Source organism: Myotis nattereri, assembly GCF_964212035.1.
Source record: "Myotis nattereri genome assembly, chromosome: 2".
NCBI classification, from domain to species: Eukaryota; Metazoa; Chordata; class Mammalia; order Chiroptera; family Vespertilionidae; genus Myotis; species Myotis nattereri.
In genome coordinates this window covers 8,223,692-8,243,771 of record NC_138076.1, presented here as the reverse complement: position 1 = coordinate 8,243,771, position 20,080 = coordinate 8,223,692, and the positions used below count along the sequence as shown (strand labels likewise).

At 46.3% G+C, this 20,080-nt stretch overlaps 2 protein-coding genes across 4 annotated transcripts in view; one reads left to right on the top strand and one right to left on the bottom strand.

Annotated features, from left to right (window-relative positions):
* Positions 1-2,436: 2,436 nt before the first annotated feature.
* CENPU (centromere protein U) lies at positions 2,437-19,423 on the top strand. Its single transcript, XM_081084083.1, has 11 exons — positions 2,437-2,548; positions 3,938-4,043; positions 6,719-6,779; positions 7,275-7,421; positions 9,302-9,368; positions 11,757-11,865; positions 13,604-13,682; positions 13,881-13,928; positions 14,958-15,019; positions 15,960-16,116; positions 18,124-19,423. Exons 1-11 carry the CDS (start codon positions 2,506-2,508, stop codon positions 18,235-18,237), a joined length of 993 nt encoding a protein of 330 aa, XP_080940209.1. The 5' UTR covers positions 2,437-2,505; the 3' UTR covers positions 18,238-19,423.
* PRIMPOL (primase and DNA directed polymerase) overlaps positions 18,539-20,080 on the bottom strand; it is a 34,871-nt gene continuing 33,329 nt past the window's right edge. For 2 of the 3 annotated variants that reach the window (XM_081084081.1, XM_081084082.1), the window contains one exon: positions 18,616-18,932. In XM_081084081.1, coding sequence (XP_080940207.1) covers positions 18,681-18,932 — 252 coding nt within the window. In that variant the 3' untranslated portion in view covers positions 18,616-18,680. Of the gene's footprint in view, positions 18,933-20,080 lie in introns of all 3 variants that reach the window. The other variant, XM_081084080.1, reaches the window with a different exon arrangement.

The following is a 20,080-nucleotide window of genomic DNA, read 5'->3' as shown; positions in this document are numbered from 1 at the left end:
TCCTTGCCGAAGGTAAGAAAGAAACGACCATTTTGGGGAGCACAGTTAAGGCACGAGCTTAGGTTAAGAAGCTATGCATCTGGCTTCCAGTCCTGTTTCTGTTACTTGACGGTGACCACGGGAAGTCACTTAGCTCACCTGCACCCCCACATCACCAAATGTCGTAAACTGGATGCCTGTGCTGTCTTCTTTGGGTCTGGAGGTCAGAGACAGCCGTGGTTCTCCAAGTGGGGTTCCCCGCCCAGCGGCGTGGGCAGCACCGGGGACTTGTTAGCGATGCAAACCTCAGCCCCCAGCCCAGACTTAGGGACTCGGACCCTGTGGGGCGGGCCTGCGGTCGGGTCCAGCAGGCCCTCCAGGTGAGTCTGACGCCCGGCTGTGAGAGCCACAGGTGTGAGCAGTTTTCCCTGCTACTTCGCCTGTCAGTAACATCACAGCTAGTGCGCACGCGTGTTCATACGTAACCCGGGGTTTAGGCACGCACTGTCCGGTGCGGCCTTTGGCTCTCTTTATGTCCTTTTAGCAGTGCTGGTGAGACAGGGGCTCTGCTTTCTAAACGATTTTGTCAGAACCTGAGCTTCACTGGGTGCACGCTGTTGATGCAGGGAACGGGAAATGGGGTTTGGAAAGGGTTGCAAGTTAATGGTGTTTTCCCAGTTGTTTTAAAAATCTTTCCTAACTTTTGTGTGTGTGTGTGTGTGTTTTTGCCGTTAAATAGTGCGAGATATTCCAAGAACACTGTAGGAAGAACACGTTCCACGGGAGGTGTAAGTTATCTTTTTCTGTTTTCATGTGATTTTTCTCTTTTTTGACGACACGAATAACTGACATTTGGGGGGCGCCTCGGAGCCACGGAGCGGTCACTGGGCGAGCTCGTGTTTTGTTGTGGTGACGGGGTGTTTTCCTCTTCCTACGGCTTCTTCCACGTAATGGAGAGAAGGGTTTGGGCTTTGAATCTTTTTCCCGGACCGAGCCTGGTTTTATTTTCACTCGGCTAACTGGCGCTGTTTAAAAGTATACAACTTTCTGTGTGTTGCTGTTTTCATTTGTGGCCATTTCTCCCTGTATTATCGTTTTAAACAGCTGTGTATGGTTTCACGGCATCCCACTTACCCACATTACAGCTTCACTGTAAGGGAGGGTCTTAGACATTTCTTTAGCACTCTGGGTAGCCAGTTTCAAATTACTCTCCGGGGTTGCCCGTTTGGCATTGGCAGTGGACACTAGGACGTAGGGACGGTGTAGGCGGGTGCCTGCTTGCAGGGCGCCGGTCAGGGAGCCGCTCTGCTCTCTGCCCCGCCCTGGCTGGCTGGCTGGCTGGCTTGTGTGGTGTCCTGCCTGCTGCCCGAAGGCCCCCAGAGGGGTGCTCCTGCAGGGGCCCCTCAGCTCTCCACTCCCCCAGCCCTAGGTGCTCGTTCTGTGCATGGATTTCTCTCTGCCCGAAGTCCGGTGTGCGGGCGGGATTTCTCTGAGTGCTGCCAGCCCCCTTAGCTAAGTCCCGAGAGCCTGGGACGGGTTTCTTCAGCTCTCCTGCCCTCCCCTCCTGTGGAAGGCAGCTTCGCCTCAGGAGGATGGCGGGTCTGCCTCTTCTGGGCATCCCACCCCAAACACTCCTTGAATAATTTCCGGCGGGGGGGGGGGGGGGGGCGGGGAGCTGTCAGTGATCAAGTTTTTGTTCTGCCAGCTTTCCTCCATCTTGTTTGTATCTTCCAGAATTTCCTCGTCTGTTTTCCAGAGCTACTACGGGCGTTTTTCTCATTTTCTCTGATTTGGTCTTTCGTGAGGGTTTTGGGTAGCAAAGTTCATGGGGCTTATCTATTGAACTGCAAGCCCTGGACTCTGCCTCGATCAGGGTTCTAACCCTGGGTATCCTCAGAACTGCTGATGGCCCTTCAGACCTGTGGGGCTGTTCTGGGTCGAGGCCCATCGCTTTCTGTAGGTCAGGGGTTGGCAGACTGCGGACCGTGGGCCCCTGCTTGTGTCCAGCGCTGCAAGCTACGGAGGGCTTTCACGTTGCCAAACGGTTGGAATAAAGGAGGAAGTATCCCATGACCTGAGAACATGCTGTGAGTTCAGGTGTCAGGGTCCATAGTGAAGTTTATCCAGCACAGCCACGCTCCCCCTCTGCACCGTCCCCGAGCTCGCACGCTGATGGCTGAGCTGAGTCACTGTCGCAGGGCCCTGTGGCCTGCCGAGCCTCAGGTCACTACTGTCTCGTCTTTTATGGAAAAGTGCGCCTGCTCCTGCTGCAGATGATCAGAGGGGTCTGTGTGCGTCTCCCCCCTGCACCCCCGACCCCGCTCCCAGAAGTGTGAAGGGCGCTTCTGTCGGCCGCAGCGCCAGCAGGGGTGTCCTTGCTGACAAGTCCATCGGATTTGTGCTGTTCTTGTTCGTAAAGCCAATTCCGTGACTGACTTCATTCACTTTCAGAAAGCCGGCCAACCCCACAAGCCCACTGACGTGTATGATTTTTCTGAGAATTCTGGAATCTCGAGCGTGGGCAGGATGAGTGAAAATGAGAAAGATGAAGAACCTTATGAATCCTTCGGTGAGTATTTCAAACCTTCATCCTAAACGCTTTAGAGTAGTTGAAGCAATAACATTCAGGCTAGTTAGTAATGAAAAGATAGAAGTATCTTCAAATATAAAACTCAGTTGCCTGCGTATGAATAGAGTGTTCGGGGCAGTTCTTGGTGATTTGAATTAATTTTTCTCACTTCTGAGTCGATTGGAACTCAGAACTCCACTAAACATTACCAAAGTAGAACTCTTCTAGGAGCATCGGTCCAGCCAGTCATAACCAGTTCACCTCGTATAGTGTCTGTAAAGGGCCTGGGTTTAGGGAGAAGAGGGGGGTAAGTTCCCCTTTTCTTAAACACAGCGAGGCAGAGGATGCACCAGAGAGCCAGGGAGAGCTTCCCTGTCCTGGTGGGAGAAACCGGCTGGTGCCTGGCTGCCCCGCAGTGTGTCCGGAGGGACGGCTTCTGTCCGCATCACTGCCCACTGCAGAGGCCAGAAATGGTACAGAAAGTGGGGTTATCTTTTCACTGTTGAGTTCTAAGAGTCCAGCTTGTATGACTGGTTACATAGGGAGATTCAGGATTGATCTGTTCCTCTTGTTTTCCTTGTTATCCCCAGCAGTGAATCAATCCCTTTGCCTGGTGGAGGCCAATACAGAGTATATTGCTAACTTTAAAATGGTGCAGTTGGTGAGAAGTTCATTATTTAAGCAGCTGTTTGAAAAGATGTGTAAATTGGCACTGCCGTGCTAAAGTTTGAGCGTGAAGAAATGGTTGTTTGGCTCCCATCAGCATCCTTCTGCCGCCATTCAGCGCCGCCACCACGGCCACCAGCTTCCTTCCCCGGGACCGCCACCGGCCCTGAGCCCCACCCTGCCAGCTCTCCTGTTGGCCCTCTAACAGCATCTCCGTCTGCGCCTTTCCACCGCGGCCACTCGGCCTCCTCTTAGGTCTTCCCTATTCGGGTTAACTTTTCATGTGAGCTCAAGGCTCTAGCGAAGGGGGGGGCGGGGGGAGGGAGGACTGGAGTCCGTCACGAACACTCAGTGCCCACCCTGAGCGGCCCGGGCCTTGGAGTTGATAGTGCGGTGAGCGTGGCTCCTTCAGGGGAGGAGAGAGATGTCAGGCTTCCTGTTCGTAGTTACCTTTCCTCTCACGGAGACATTTTCATGCAGGTACAGAGATACAGGCGATCATGGGTAAAGGCCCTCTGATGGCTAATCCGATGTGTATTTGTGAGTGAGATGGTCTGCATTTTTCATTGTCGAGATGTGAGATCAAAAGCATTTGGGAAGTAGGTGGTGTGATTGATTATTTTGTTAGCCATTTAAACAAAATCACTTCGTGCTCCATTGTAAAGGAACAACCTTAAACCCGCCCAGGCAGACTTTAACGTTGCATCTTAAAACCTTTTGTAGAGCCTCCTCTGCACAGCACTGCTATCTACAGCGAGGAGGCTGAGCTCTCCCAGCACTGCGGGTCCTTTATCCCTTCACCCCCGCGAGGACAAGAAGCAAGAAGGAGGTACGCTCGTATTCCAGCACCTGTTTATTTCATTCATGGCTAATGGGATTTCTGAGCTCTTTAGATGGGGACCACCCTCCCACCCCCCCCCCCCACCTCCACCCCACCCCAAGATTCATCCGTCTGCTCCATGCTTCCATGTCTCTGGAGAATTATGTGTTCTTTTATGTTTTTTACTCATTTGACCAATATGAATAGATTTACTATAGTAAACCATCTTTGCATTCTGGGATAACCTATTGGTTTGACCTCCTTGCTGATCTTAGTATTTTTTTTTTTCTGTCCTGCGTTTTTAAACTTTGTCATTTTGTTTGGGATGTATCTTTGTTTGAAGTAATGTTGTTTGGCTTCTTTTTTAAAAAAGTTATTTTTTAAAAATCTTATTTTCATAAGAACACTTAACATGAGATCTACCCTCTTAACACATCTGTAAGTGTCCAGTGCAGTGGGTTAGCTATCGGTGCAGTGCTGTTCAGCCGATCTGTAGGACTTCACTGAAACTTCATGCCACTTCATGTCCCCAGCCCCTGGCAACCACCATCCCCTTCTCTGGTTCTGCGGGTCTCCCTATTTCGGATCCCTCCTCTAGGTGAAGTCATGCAGTGGCTGTCTTTCTGTGGCTGGCTTATTTCACTCTGGATCACGTCAACTTCAAATTCTTACATATGCTCCACCTCAGGGCCTTTTCGTATGCCAGTTCCTGCGCCTGATGGCTCTTCCTCTGTGATCTGCATGGCTTGCTCCTGCGCTTCCTTTTAGATTTCAGGTGTCAGCACAGCGCTCTACTTGGATAAAATTCATAGAGAATACCACCTTTCTTCACCAGCACATCTTTGCTGCTCTTTTTCTTACGGCATTATCTCTACCCGACCAATGTTTTATGTTCATTTTTAAATGTGTTCATTACGTCTCCCCAGTAGGAGCATCTTTTTTAAAAAGCAGGACTTCGTTCTGTCTGTTCACTGCTGTTCTCCGGGTGCCTAGAACGTGACCCTGGCACACGATAGGCATTCAGTGAATATTTGAATTCATTCCTGTTCACAGTGTCGTGGTTAAGGTGACGGGGCCTCAGCCCGTTGTGCTGGTTCAGATCCGTATTCTGCCACTGTCAAGTGCTCGGCCTGGGTCCGACATAAGACATTAACTTCTAGGCTCCCTCATCGGGAAATGGGATGATAATACAACCTGCCTCATGATTGTTTCAAGATCAGTTTATACTCTCAGGCTCTAAATCGGGTTGGCATCTAGTAAACTTTGAAATGGTAGCTTTTTATTTGGCATTTTTCCAACAAGCATTTATTGAGCACTAAGTACCAGGCACTGTATTAATAACTCAAAATGGGCGTAATCCTGTCTTCATGGAGCTTATGGAATAGGAGGTACTCACAAGGAGTCACTGGCAAATCACTCGGGGGGGCGTGGCCTCTGAGTTGGAATTAGGTGGGTGAGCGGTGGGGAGAGGAGTGGATGCAGGTGGGTCCCGATGGCACAGCCGCTGCCGGCTGTTGACCAGCTGAGGGCGCTCTGGCTGCGTGGCCAGCTCCCCGGTCCCATGTTGTTCTCCCCCAGCATTGCCGTCTCTGTCACAGCATATTCCAGGTACATGCCGTTGTTTCACACCACCGTGCCTTACACTTACTTTTCCTTCTACCTGACATACCCTTTCCTGTTTCTTTTTTTTTTTTTTCGTGTAGATTTTTTTTTAAAATATATTTTATTGATTTTTTACAGAGAGGAAGGGAGAGGGATAGAGAGTTAGAAACATCGATGAGAGAAACATCGATCGGCTGCCTCCTGCACACCTCCCACTGGGGATGTGCCCGCAACCAAGGTACATGCCCTTGGCCGGAATCGAACCTGGGACCCTTCAGTCCACAGGTCTACGCTCTATCCACTGAGCCAAACCAGTTAGGGCATTCGGTGTAGATTTTGTCTTTATTCAATGATCTTAAACAAGCGACTGTGAAACATTAAAGAAAGAACCGGCCATTGTTCTTTCCTGTGTTTCTTTGCCTGGAAAAGTATTTTTAAAAGTCAACTCAGGTGTCAGAGCTATGCTGTCTTTTCTCATCCCCAGCCACCTGTCCTCGTCTTCTCTGGCCATTGCTTGCCAAGTCATCGCTTGGCATTATCTTTCATCTTCCTGCCACACAGGGAACCTTCAAAGGAAGACTCTGAATTTTTAAAGTAATTTTATTCACTGTACTCTGCATTTTGAGATTGGTGTTAAATGTTTGTTGTATTGAATTGAATGCAGAAGATGAAAGAACTCATCTATCACCGGAGGTTCAGGGTTACTTTTTCTAAGGACAAAAGGAGTATTCCCACTTATTCCACCTAATGATGGGCCTGGTGTGTGCAGGTCTGCTTTTAGTACACGTGGTAGACCTGGGCGTGGTGACTCGGAGGAGGGTGCAGTTCTCAGATGTGACCACAAGGTGCTGCTGTAATGGGACGCTCAGCAGTACTTCCTACCAAGGATAAACGGATGTGGCCTGGGGGTGACAGGGGTGACGGGGGAGACGACCAGCGCATCTTGGCAGGTGGCAGCCCCCCCCATGACAGGCGGGAAATTTCACTCAGTGGTGCTTATTCTCCTGTTGGGCAAGCAACTTAAAACATGTGAATGAAAATGAAATGTGTGCAAGATGTTGACGGCTCATTCTTTGGCACAGTTCGAACGCTTCTGAAACTGAAGACAGTGAAAACGAGCCTGTGAAAGTTAGTGCGAAAAAGGTATGTCGGGGTGTTCTCTACCTTAATTTTTAGGGATAGTTCATATCCTGCTTAGATTGGCTGACAATAGAGAAAATGTTCCATAAAATATTCCATATCCTGTTTAGATTAGATGCAGATTTAAAACAGTTCTGTGGCAATGTTTTCCATAGAGGAAGAGTATTATATTTTAGAAGGTACTTTTTAGATAAGTGAAATGTTTTTATGTCTGAAGTGTTTTCCATGACAGAGGTCTCATATCTCCGTGTACCTTGTCAGTTGTAACGTTCGCGTACTGTGTTTAGATTGTGGTTTACAAAGACAGACTGGTGTACTGGGAGTATGTGGAGCTTTCTTTACTCTGGGTTGCCTGTCCTACCCCCTAATCTTGTCATCTCCCTGTTCCATCTTGAAGTTTAGAAATGGGAAGTGTGGGCTTGATGGTCAGCTACTGTTACGATAAGAGTGATAAGCATTTGTATTTTCTAAAGCAGTAATGCTGTTTTCTTGGCATAGCGAGGAAGAAAACTCAAGCCCATTAGTGATGAATCTGAAAGCTGCAATGAAAGGGATAAACCAGAGAAAATAGGTAGCCAGCGACCTGAAGCTGTGTCGCCTTCAGAACTTTCGGAGAAGTCAGCTGAACTTGGCACTTCTGAAAAGGTAGGACCTCCTGGTGCCAGCTCCTCTGTTGAGAAAGAGACCCGGCAACAGAGAGTCTACTGGTACAAGTGTCTGCCATTTCCTTGGCGCGAGAGAGAAGTTGATTGGAAATGTTTAAGAGGGTCCTAGCTGGTTTGGCTCAGGAGATAGAGCATCGGCCCAAGGACTAAAGGGTCCTGGCTGGAATAGATTCCAGTCAGGGTGTGTACAGGGAGGCAACCAATCGATGTGCCTCTCTCACATCTCTGTCTCTCTCCCACCCTACCATTTTTGCCAAAAATCAATGGAAAAATATCCTCAGGTGAGGATTAACAACAACAACAAATGTTTAGGAGGAGAATAAAACATGTTTCTCTTTCCTCCAGTTTTTAAGAGACTTTTTATATCTTTTATTATAAAATACTAGAGGCCCGGTGCACAAAAATTTGTGCACTCGGGGGGGGGGAGGTGCCTCAGCCCAGCCTGTGCCCTCTCACATTTGGGACCCCTCAGGGGATGACCACCTGTTGGCTTAGGCCCGCTCCCCGGGGGGGGGATTGGGCCTAAGCTGGCAGTCAGACATCCCTCTGGCAGCCCAGGAGCCCTCAGGGGATGTCCACTTGCCAGCAGGGTGCAGGCCTAAGCTGCAGTTGGACATCCTTAGCGCTGCTGAGGAGGCAGGAGAGGCTCCCACCACCACTGCTGTGCTGGCAGCCGTCAGCCTGGCTTGTGGCTGAGCAGAGCTCGTGGGAGCGCACTGACCACCAGGGAGCAGCTCCTGCATTGAGCATCTGCCCCCTGGTGGTCAGTATGTGTCATAGTGACCAGTCATTCCCAGTGGTTCTGCTGTTAGGGTCAATTTGCATATTACCCCTTTATTATATAGGATAGAGTCCTGGTGCATGGGTGGGGGCCGGCTGGTTTGCCCTGAAGGGTGTCCCGGATCAGGGTGGGGCTCCTGTTGGGTGCCTGGCCAGCCTGGGTGAGGGGCTGAGGGCTGTTTTCAGGCTAGCCATGGCCCCCAGCCACCCAAGCTCCCAGTGGAGGCTGGCTGGAAGCAGGTATCTGGGATTTATTTATCTTCTATAATTGAAACTTTGTTCCCTTGAGCGGAGGCCACAGCTGGCCAGAGCAGGTGGGAGGCTTGGCTTCCTCCATCGCCAAGGCAACCAAGCCTCCTGCTTGCTCCGGCTCTGTGGCTGCCGGCCGCCATCTTGGTTGGGTTAATTTGCATATAGTTGCTGTGATTGGCTGGTGGGCATGGCTTGGGGAGTAGCGGAGGTGCAGTCAATTTGCATGTTTCTCTTTTATTAGATTAGATTTTTATTTTAGAGTATTTGTAAAGTATGGAAAAAAAGATAAACTATCGTACAATTCTATCACCCAAATTTGGCCTTTAGTTTTTTTACTAATTTTTTTCTCATTCTAAATAGGACCAACTGCTTTCAGAGTTGTTTATGGCAAGAGCTGTTACTCCATCGTAACCTGAAAGCAGCTGATTCCACACATTATCTTAAATAATAAAAGTTCAACTTCCTCCAAGGCAACCGTTGTTAAGTATCCGCTGGAAGGTTGTTTTGGGGGTTGGGGGAGACAGTTTAATTTCTTTCAGTGTTTCCTTATATCAATTTAGATAATTTGTAGAATTCACTAATATTAACTTAGAAGTAAATAAGAATTATGGCTATAATAGTAGCTGACAGTGTCTGATAATACTGTCTTAATCCTTTTAAGAAAAAGAAAACAGCATTTGTGAACTTGCTTCCCAGCAATTGTCATGAGCTTGGCTCAAATAAATCTTACACTCACCACCCCCCCCCCGCCCCACCCCCCCAACCCCCGCAAAAAAAAAAAGAAGATGAAAAACTTAAGTAAAATTCTTTGCTGTATTATTTTTATAGAAAACTCAGAAAAAGAAGGCGTATCGTGGCAAAAGAAAGAAATCAAGAAGCGAAGCCATGGACTCAGGTACAGAAGAGTGGGTTATGTTTGACAGCTACTCAATGATTCCATTTAAAAATCCTTAGTTCCTTATAGGAGTTAAAAACATGTGACTTTGGAGTAACTTTTTTCCCCAGCATCTATCATGAAAATTTTGAACAAACAGCAAAGGTGAAATATTTTACAATATATATATATTCAGCACCTAGATTTTTCTATTAAAATTTATTCTCTTTGCTTTGTCAACTATCCATTAATCTATTTTAATTTTTCATCATATAGAATATACTCATTTTAGACATAATTTAGCATGTGATTTTTTTCTATAAGACTTCCTTCATTTAGCATAACTGTTCTCAGACTCATCCATTTATTTTGCATCATTTTTATTCACCCAAAAAGCTTATTGAAAAATGTTTCAGAGGAAAATAAAGCATTTTCTATTTACTTCAGTTTTTTTAAAGGAAAAGTTATATATTTTTGTTATAAAAATGATTATTTTAGAAAATTTACAATATATAAGGAAAATAAAACCATCTAATTCCATCACCCCAAAATAAATACCATGTTTTTTGTCTGTATTTTTTAATACTTTTATTGAGCTTTCTCATCTGAAATGGGATCATATTCTCATCATATTTCACTATATCCTAAGTATTCTACAATGCCATTTTAGAAGATATTTTGTTCAAGAATATGCTGTAGTTTTGTTAGAGATTGACATCTATGCTAATAAAGGGTAATATGCTAATTAGATCAGGACACCTTCCGGGAGACCTTCCGGACATCCTTCTGGACAAAGCCGTGGTGGCAGGGTAGAGGCCATTAGGGGTGATCAGGCCAGGGGAGGGCAGTTGGGGGTGATCAGGCCGGTGGTGGGGGGAGAGCAGTTGGGGCAAGCAGGCCAGCAGGAGGGGCCAGTTGGGGGTGAGCAGGCTGGCAGGCAGAGTGGTTAGGGGCAATCAGGCAGGCAGGTAGGTGAGCAGTTAGGAGCCAGCGGTCCCAGATTGTGAGAGGGGTGTCCGACTGCCGGTTTGGGATCGGGCCTAAACCGGCAGTCAGACATCCCCGAAGGGTCCCAGATTGGAGAGGGCTGAGGGACACCCCCCCCCCGCATGAATTTCATGCACTGGGCCACTAGTTCTATATAATAAAAGCATAATATGCAAATCGGCCGAATGGCTGAAGAGCAGAACGACCATCCAAGTGACCATGTTATGACACCCACTGGCGCCAGGCCAGCCAAGGCAGGTGCGATGTGATTGGTCGGGGGCCTGGCCATCGCCCCATGATCGCCCCACAGAGGGAGGCCCAGGCCACCAGCTGGCAGGGTGATCAATCGGGGGGCTCCACGATTGCCCCAAAGGGAGGTCCAGGCCACTAACTGGCAGACTATGGCGGGTGGGTGGGGCTTCCCTCTGTGAGGGAAGTCCACGTGCTGGTGGCCAGAGGGAAGCCTGGGTCCTGGGTGCCAGAGTGAAGCCGGTGCCAGCAGCTGGGGAAAGGAAGGCCTACTCTTGCACGAATTTTGTGCATCGGGCCTCTAGTGTATATATAACTACAAGTGTCTAAATCGGTACACTGAGCATCTGTTTGAGATCTAGAGGTGGCCTATTAAGTAGAGTAAAAAAGAAAGTATGGCTACAGAGAAGAGCTCTGGACCAGTGGTGCTAGACCAGCCGTGGGCAAACTACGGCCCGCGGGCCGGATCCGGCCCGTTTGAAATGAATAAAACTACTGAAAAAAAAGACCGTACCCTTTTATGTAATGATGTTTACTTTGAATGTATATTAGTTCACACAAACACTCCATCCATGCTTTTGTTCCGGCCCTCCGGTCCAGTTTAAGAACCCATTGTGGCCCTCGAGTCAAAAAGTTTGCCCACCCCTGTGCTAGACGATTAAATAAAGGCACAGCACAGTGATGAACAGGCAGCGGTGCTTCGGGCTGCTTTATCGGAAGTGAATATGGGAACCACTGAGACAGCAGTTAGGGCAGTGGTTCTCAACCTGGGGGCCGTGACCCCTGTGGGGGGTGGAACGACCCTTTCACAGGGGTCGCCTAAGACCATCGGAAAACACATGTATAATTACATATTGTTTTTGTGATGAATCACTATGCTTTAATTATGTTCAATTTGTAACAATGAAATTGGGGGTCACCACAACATGAGGAACTGTATTAAAGGGCCGCGACTCAGGAAGGTTGAGAACCACTGAGTTAGGGTGACGGTATAGACGGGCTTTGGGGCCTGCGCTGGAGCAGGAGCAGTGAGCATGTCTCCTCCATCTGCTGCTTCAACTGCCGCTAGTGAGCAGTTGGTGGGATGATTTTTGTTGTAGGCTTGCAGAGCCCTGGACTAGAGCCAAAGTATTGATAACCCACATATGACATTGGTTTATCTTAATGTTCTAGGTATGCCTGACTGTGCACATATTTGGTGTCTACAAGGAAAGCAAAGCAGTGACATCATGGACTTAGATGTTGTTTTGTCAGCATTTGAGGAAACCCTCCCCGAGTATAAGTAAGTGTTGATGGCATGTATGTACCCGATTTCCCCTGAAACACCACTTTTGCTTATCCCACAGCTTTTGATATGTAGTATTTTCATTATTCAGTTTTACAGATTTTTACACTTCCATGATAATTTTTCTTTAACCCTGTGAATTACTTAGTAGTATGTTTATATCCAAATATGTGACTTTTTAGTCTATATTTTTGTATTAACCTTCTATTTTATTTCAAATATGTTGTCAAATCTCATGAACTGGTGATACCCATCTTTTTAAATAGTGAGGCTTTCTTTCTTTCTGTTTTTTTTTTTGTTAATCTTCACCTGAGGATATTTTCCCATTGATCTTTAGAGAGAGTGGAAGAGAGGGGGAGAGACACAGAGAGAAACATCGATGTGAAAGAGACACATGGATTGGTTGCTTCCTGCACACACCCCGACCAGAGCCGGGGAACAAGCCTGAAACCGAGGTATATGCCCTTGACCGGAATCAAACCCAGGACCCTCAGTCTGCCAGCCAACACTCTATCCACTGAACCAAACTGGCTATGGCTGTGTCAAGATATTTTTAAATTTCCCTTGATATTTCTTTGACCCATTAATTGTTCAAGACTGTGTTGTTTAATTTCCATATATTTTTAAATATTCCTTTTGCTAATGATTTCTAGTTTTATTCCATTGTGGTCTGAAAAGGTACTTGTATGATTTTCATCTTGTTAAACTGGTGGCTTATTTTGTCTCCTCACATGTGGGATGTCGTGGGCGTGTTCTGTGCGCTGCGAAGGACGTGTGTTCTGCCGCTTTGGGTGGAGTGTTTGTAAAGGTTTCTCAGTTCCCGTCGGGTCAGTGTTCAAGTCCTGGCTACTGTGTGGTTACGTCCTTATTGACAGTGTTTCCGTGTGGCTGTTCCTGCACTTGCCTGGCAGGCTGCAGCTCTTTACGTGGTTTTGGGAACGCACATAAAGGCTTTGGGCCCGATTCAGCTGCTAAGTTGGTTTCCCTGTGGGGAATGAGGTCTGGGGCTTCCTCTTTCACTGTCTTGCTGATGCCACTAGAAATACTAGTTAACACGCATTTCATGAGAACTTTGATACAAAGGTCTGTACTGAAAGATGCAGCCGGCTCTTGTGCACTCGTCGCTTCTGAAGCATCACAAGGGCACTGGACAGTGTCCTGTGTGCCCAGGCCGAGCAGGGAGCCAGCCGCAGCCTGGCCGTGTCTGCTGCTGACTTGGTCCCTGTGCGTCTGCCACTCGCCATGAGGAAGCCAGGCTGGGAGACCGCGCTCTTCTCTCTCGTCCCAGGTCCTGAGTCAGTGTCTTTTTCAGGGTCCGCTTTATAGTTTTCCAAGAATGGGCAGCTGGCTTTTGGCTCCTTACTTGTTGGTCAGTCCAGACGTGTTACACAAGTACTCCTCCAGCTGTTAGCAGGCAGGAGCTGAAGTCTGCTGGTCATTGATCGGGGGCAGGAAGACCGCATGTCCACATCACGTGGCATCACCTGCAGACATGGCCAGGGTCAGGATGTGCAGCTGACCGCATACCCGCGGGTTTTCGGAAAAGTGTTTCCTGTTCTTTTTCTTTTGTTGAGACATTTCCAGTATTTTTAAGCCTGCGAAGGACTGATCATGCCGTCCTAGGTATTCAGATGCTCTATGGAAATTGTGTTGATGTGATAAGCAGAGGAAACACACGCTTTCCAACCCTTTTTTTGATACCTAGTGTGATCCTTTTTTTAAAATTCTGTTACAGACAAAGCATAGAATCTAAAATTTGCCAGGAAGCAGTCGGCACATTCCATTCTAGGATGAAAGAAGAACTCATCAGAATGGTAAGTTCACTGACACACATTTTCTGGTCTAAATCTTTTTTACTAGTCCCGAGGCAGCATACAGATATCGTGGAAGGACTGCATGTGCTGGCAGTGTGGGAATTAGCAGTATTTCACATGTGTTAAAATAAATGTGATTATATTATAGACTAACATTTAATTTTGGAAAATGTCATGCGGATATTTTGTTTCGTGTAGCTTGCGGAAGTCCAGATGTTGAAAACTCTGAGGAGGAGGAATGCTAAGGTAAATCACTTGTGATTAGAAGCTCATGTCGCCGAGTAGAGACTTGCCGGGGTTTTATGCCCTTCTGTTTGTGTAAGGTGTTTATCTTTTTAGTCTGGCTTTTATCTGGTTGGTCTTGTGGTTGAGAACGGTTAGTGCACGCTAAGGAAGGGAAATGGCTATGAAGCCCCAAATGGGTAAGGCCTGAGTAATGCATGTTTATCACTTTCGTGGATGTAAACAAGCAAAGCCTTTAGAGTAAAGAGCTGTCCCACGTCCCAGGTGACGGACAGCCTGGGAGAACACGGGTTGAGGGTGAGGAGAGCTCATTTCCTGTCCTGGCTCGGCTGCTCGAGTGTTGCACTGCCTGAAAACTGTCCGCCAGCAGGTGTGCCAGGAGGAAAGCCAGGAGCCTAGGCCCCGTCTGCTTATGGACCCAATGACCCCGAGGTTCTGGCTGTAAACTTGCATGAATCGGGAGTGGGAGAGCAGCTGCCCCTCTGCCTTTACGGTAGAAATGGGCTGGAAACATACACCTTTGCCTGCCAGTGACGACAAGGCTTTGCTCCTGTTTTATCCTATCATTTTAATCTCTGGTCAACTCTGCATTGCCTGTACGTGGGAACAGTCTGAATGCCCAGCCGTGGAGTATTACGTAGTGACTCCAAGTGCTGGCTACAGGAATAAAATTGATTATACTGAAATGTTCTAAAAGTGCACCCCGACCCTGCCAACCCGTTCCAATGTTTCCGAGTGTGTCAGGGTAAAATCGAAACTTCTCTGTGTCTCAGTGAAGCTCTGGCCCCACGTCTTTAAAGCCCTGGAGTAAATAGCCGTGCTCTTCTCCCGGAGTTCCCTGCTTCCCTTCAGAGCACATGGTCAGAAGTTGTAGTCACACACTGTTTGTGTGTAATGTCTCTTTCCCGAAAAGTTCCATGACGGAGAGAATGGGGTCTTGTTTCCCACTTACTTCCACTGTACCACAGTGTACTCGGTGGCACTCAGATATTTGTGAACTTAATCTAACAAAGGAATTTCTGTGTCACTTAGACGATTTCAGATATTGAAAAGAAAAGGCAGCGTTTGGTTGAAGTCCAGGATGAACTGCTTTGGTAAGAGAACGTCAGAGGCCTGAGGACTTCCCTGGAGGGACTGGGACGTGCCCATGGGCTAGAGGATCTGCTGCTGGGCTGTGAGAACCCAGGTTTGCCCGGAGCTCAGGAGCAGCTTTTAGCAAAGGAGAGTCGGCACTGCTCTCTGCCATCAGAGCTCAGCCTGGGCTGCGCAGACTCCAGAACCAAACTGCCTGGGTTTGAATCCAGGCTCTGCCACTTACGGGCTGCACAACCGTGGGCAGGTTCCTTAACCTCCCAGGGCCTCGCGCCTTCATTTGTAAATAAGCGTAAGACCTTCCCCTCACAGAGTTATGAGAACCGAATGGATAGATATACAGGAAGTGCTGTGTGTTCACGGTTGTTGACGTTACTGTCGCAGCGTGTGCCTTGGCGACACTCGTGCAGATCCATTCCCCAGCTTTGGGAAGCCAGCCGCCGAGAGAAAGCCGTTTCCCCAGGCACGGGGCAGTTCCCCCCGCCCCCTGGGTATTTTTGGACCTTGGAAATGGACAAGATTGTGATAGGGCAAAAAGAAGGCTTTTTGTCCATGCTTTTGCTGTTGCCTGTCTATTCCTGCCTGAGGCTTTTAATCCCATAGTCCCCAAGACCCTAAAATGAGTTTTAGGCTATATAGGCAGGTCGCCAACCTTTCGGACCTCACGGACCACACGTTGGCAACTGCTGACATAGGGCATATTCTTCTGTGGACTTCATCGTGCATCATATTTCAGAGTTTTAAACAGAAAATTAGAATCTTTCACACATTCATAATTTCAGAGCCAAACATGCCTTGAACTCTCCAGTCCATCATCCCTGTTTTTTCTAACTTCGCTCAGTATATCTACAACCCAGACTCATACACTTTATGTAGACTGTTACTATTCTATGTCATTTATTTTTAGGGAAACTTTGTGTGTGTGTGTTTGTTTTGCTTTAGTTTAGAACCACAGCTGAAACAACTACAAACAAAATATGATGAACTTAAGGAGAGAAAATCTTCTCTGAAGGATGCAGCATGCTTCTTATCTAATTTAAAGCAGCTTCATCACGATTATTCAGATATTCAGGAGAGACAGCCAAATGTAAAGGAAACGGTAAGTTCTCTTTACTTGTCACTGTGCTTCGTACCAGAAGCTACGAGGACTTGAGAAATGTAGATGCAACATAACAGTCTACTCAAAACCGCATCGCTCTAAATCCTTGGAAATGTGTTTGATCATTGCTGCTTTAGCTATTTAATTAAGGCTAGAGGAGTAGAGAAGGCTCCTGAAACACCTATTTTATAAAGGTACTAGAGGCCTAGTGCACGAAATTTGTACACAGGTAGGGTCCCTAAGAGGCTGCCAGTTGCAGTGCCGGCCAGGGCCTGCCTTTGTTCCACGCCACCCCCTGATGGTCAGCGCACATCATAGCAAGTGGTCAAACTCCTGAGGGGACACTGCATATTAGGCTTTTATATAGAGAGATTTACATTTCAGAGAACCAAATCCCATTCAGGGAAGTAACCTGTTTGTACAAATTTCAAATGAACAACTAGGCTTTATTGTAATTGTTATCATATAAGACCACCCAGACATGTTTTAAAGACAGGCCTGTTTGTAGGATTTTTTTTATTTGAAAAACAAGTCATTATCCCATAAAATGGTAGGTGTAATATTAGAAGTTGAAAAACATAAAAAGGAAATGTAGAAGAAAGTGTGATAAATTGTTTTAATAAATTTTATAGTTGCTTCTGGATTTTTGCTGCAGACTGCTACTGTTAGGAGAATCAGCTCATATTAGGAATATTTAAGTTTCAGAAAGAAAATTTATATGTATCATGTACATATAGCTTATGACCATATTTTATTCTTCACTTCTAAATCCAATTTTAAGGTTTTAGTTTTTTTAAATTCTCATTCGAGGACATATTCATTGATTTTTAGAGAGAAAGGGAGAGAGAGAAACATCAATCAACTGCCTCCCTTACGTGTCCCAACTGGAGATTGAACCTGCAACTTTTTGGTGTATGGAACAACACTCCAAGCAACTGAGCCACCCAGCCAGGTCCAATTTTAGGTTTTGACACTGGTCTAAAAGTTAATCCTCCTACAATAAGGTTTATTTGTAGGTTAAAGATCTGGAAATAGAACATTTTTATGTTATTTTTTTCCTGTGACAGTACCCAGCTAGTCTAAAGGTTGTCCTTGGAGATTTAGCTACTAAATGTGGAGAAATTGAAACTGAGATAGTGACTCTACCTTGTTTGAATACATTACTCTGTTTCTGTTGTAGCACCTGTCCTTGTTTATAGAGTATAGTTACTTGGGTATATATCTTACCTCTTTTCCTAAACTAAAGCTCTAGTATAAATGTTAGTTCTTCCCCTTCACCCCTCCCTGAGAGCAGGTGCCTCCTGGTAGCTCGAATACCTTAGGTTCTCAAATATGTAACTTAATTCCATTATTATGTGAATGGAACAGTCTGGCAGCTTTTCTGCTCAATTTTCATGTCTCAGAAAATCACAATCATAATTATAAAATTCTGTAAGGGGAATTTAATTCCTCTTCCATAGATACAGTTTACAACATGAAGTTTGGCTTTGTTAATTATTTTAAAATCAAGAGTTGGGGTTTTTTTAATTTTATTTTGGGTTTGTATTCTAATTTTTTTAATCATTAAGAAATTTGGATTGGCAACTTTTAAGACATTCAGTTGATCTTCCCAGTAAGTAATTTCTCCAGGTGATGGCTTTTTTCCTTTCATGAACTTTAACTTTTATGAGCCTGGAGTGCTCATTCCTTCGGTTCTTACAGTGAAAGTAAATCTGCCTTACACAGGACGAGATCTAGCAACTTGTTTCCATAATTCAAAGGCCACAGTTCTTGGAACAACTGGTCTGGTATGAGGTCAACTCAAGCCTTGCAGAACAGTTCCCTTGAAACCTATTTATCAATTATGTCCTAAGAAAATGGGTTAAAACAAAAGGAACGATCCTACCTCAAAAGATGAGTAGTTAATGGCTAGCTCTATTAAAATCGGCATTGACCTGTGTGGAACAAATAGGGTTATAATATAAAAGTTATTAGTATTTGTTCATCTAAATGATTTTCCTTCAACAGTATGACTCATCCAGCCTCCCAGCGCTGTTATTCAAAGAAAGAACTCTCTTAGGAGCTGAAAGCCATCTGCAAAATATCAACCATCAATTGGAGAAACTCCTTGCCCAGAAATGAGACCAGTCTGCTAAAACGTGCGGCCTGGGTACAGATGAGTCCCACGCTCCTGCTTATCGCTGAAGCAGCACTCTTGATAGATGTAAGAAAGTAAACGTGTCTAGGTGTTCAGGCTGATGTGCGGCCGTGTCACCAGTTTGACTGTACAGTAGCTCGAGAGGACATAATTAACTTGCCAGGTTAGTGTCCTGAGTGATAAGTTAACCTAGAAATACGCAAAATTAGCTGATGTGCATACAAACTAACTTTGGTTAATCAATAAGAGATTTCTACTGAATTTAAGTACACTGAATCTAATTTTCAATAAAACTGGTTTACTCCAGTAAAAACCAAGAATTGGAATGCAAAATGATAAAATTAATTGATATTAACAGATTTAACAAGATACTGTAATTTAATCTGTCTTCAGGCAAATTACAACCTGGTTATAAGTGCATAGTTAATTAGCTATTCTGTAATACTTCCACAATTACTTCGTCAGGAATTTCATCCACTCCACCATTATAACTGGGAAGGCTGTTCTCTGCAGCTTCTGCTAATTCAGCATCCTCAGTAGCTTCCAAGAAATAAGTATCATCAGGACCACTGTCCCAGTCAGGGTCAGAGCACACACCTCCTGACGATGCGCTGGATGATGGCACATGAAGGCTCTGGGTCCCAGCGTTCATGGTTTCCTGTGTTGCAAGCTCTTCTTCCTTTAGTTCCAAAGAGAAGGACGGGATAGGAGAAAACACTGTATTCATTCAGAGTATGTGACGATTTCATGGAGCAACCTGTGTTGGATTAAGGTATAAGACCAGTACAGCAGATATCCAAGTGACTATGCTACATGGTGGTGCGTTTGATACCGTCACCTTGAGAGTGAACTCTTGTTCAAATATTGCTGCCACTGTCGCCAGAACACTCTGGAAATGCCTGCAGTTCCTACGATATATCCTGTTCCAAAAAAAAAAACACCAAAAAAACAGGCGGCCTAGAGCAGGGCTAGGTTAATTTTTTTTTTAAAAGTGGATAGCCCAGCTGAAGGCAAACTGGAAAGTAGATCTATCTGAACAGACTTAAAGAAACAGTTTAGACAATTGTCAAAATGTGACTGGATTGTATATTATATAATTGTATTGTGTCAACATTAAATTTTCTGAATTTAATAAAATGCTCTTATTCTCCAGCTACATGCTTAAATATTAAGAGATGAAGGGTTTGAAGTTTGCAGCCTTCTTTCAAGAGATTTGTTAAAATTGACTGTTAAATCCTAACACCCCACATGATGGTATTTGGAAGTGAGGCATTTGGGATTGGATACATCATGAGGGTAGAGCCCTCATTAATAGGATTAGTGCCCTTAAGAGACCCTCAAGAACCCTCCCTTCTGTCACGTGGGACGTAGAAGCAGGTGCAACATAACAGCTGCATCTCTCTGACCGGGAAGCTGGCTCTCATCAGGCAGCACCTTGATCTGAGATTTCCCAGCCTCCAAAACTGAGCAGTAACGTCTGCTGTTTAGAAGCCACCTGGTCTGTGGTTATAGAAGCCCCACATGACAGAGACATAACTTTAAAACCGAAACCATTTATATAGTGACTAGGGGCCCGGTGCACGAAATTCGTGCACTGGGTGTGCGGGGGGGGGGGGGGGGCGGGGAGTGTCCCTCAGCCCAGCCTGACCCCTCTCACATACTGGGAGCCCTCAGGCGTTGACCCCCATCACCCTCTGATCGCCTGATCGGCCCCTTGCCCAGGCCTGACGCCTCCGCCAGAGGTGTCAGGCTTGGACAGGGGACCCCCATCTCCCCCTGATCACTGGCTCTGGCCCCCGCCCAGGCCTGAGGCCTCTGGCCCAGGAA

Bases quoted from the DNA above. Each gene is read 5' to 3' on its own strand.
- CENPU (XM_081084083.1), top strand. From the start codon at position 2,506: ATGAGTGAAAATGAGAAAGATGAAGAACCTTATGAATCCTTCG. The intron at 13,683-13,880 runs GTAAGTTCACTG...TGTTTCGTGTAG, and splicing joins AAGAAGAACTCATCAGAATG to CTTGCGGAAGTCCAGATGTT. The intron at 16,117-18,123 runs GTAAGTTCTCTT...TTCCTTCAACAG, and splicing joins AGCCAAATGTAAAGGAAACG to TATGACTCATCCAGCCTCCC.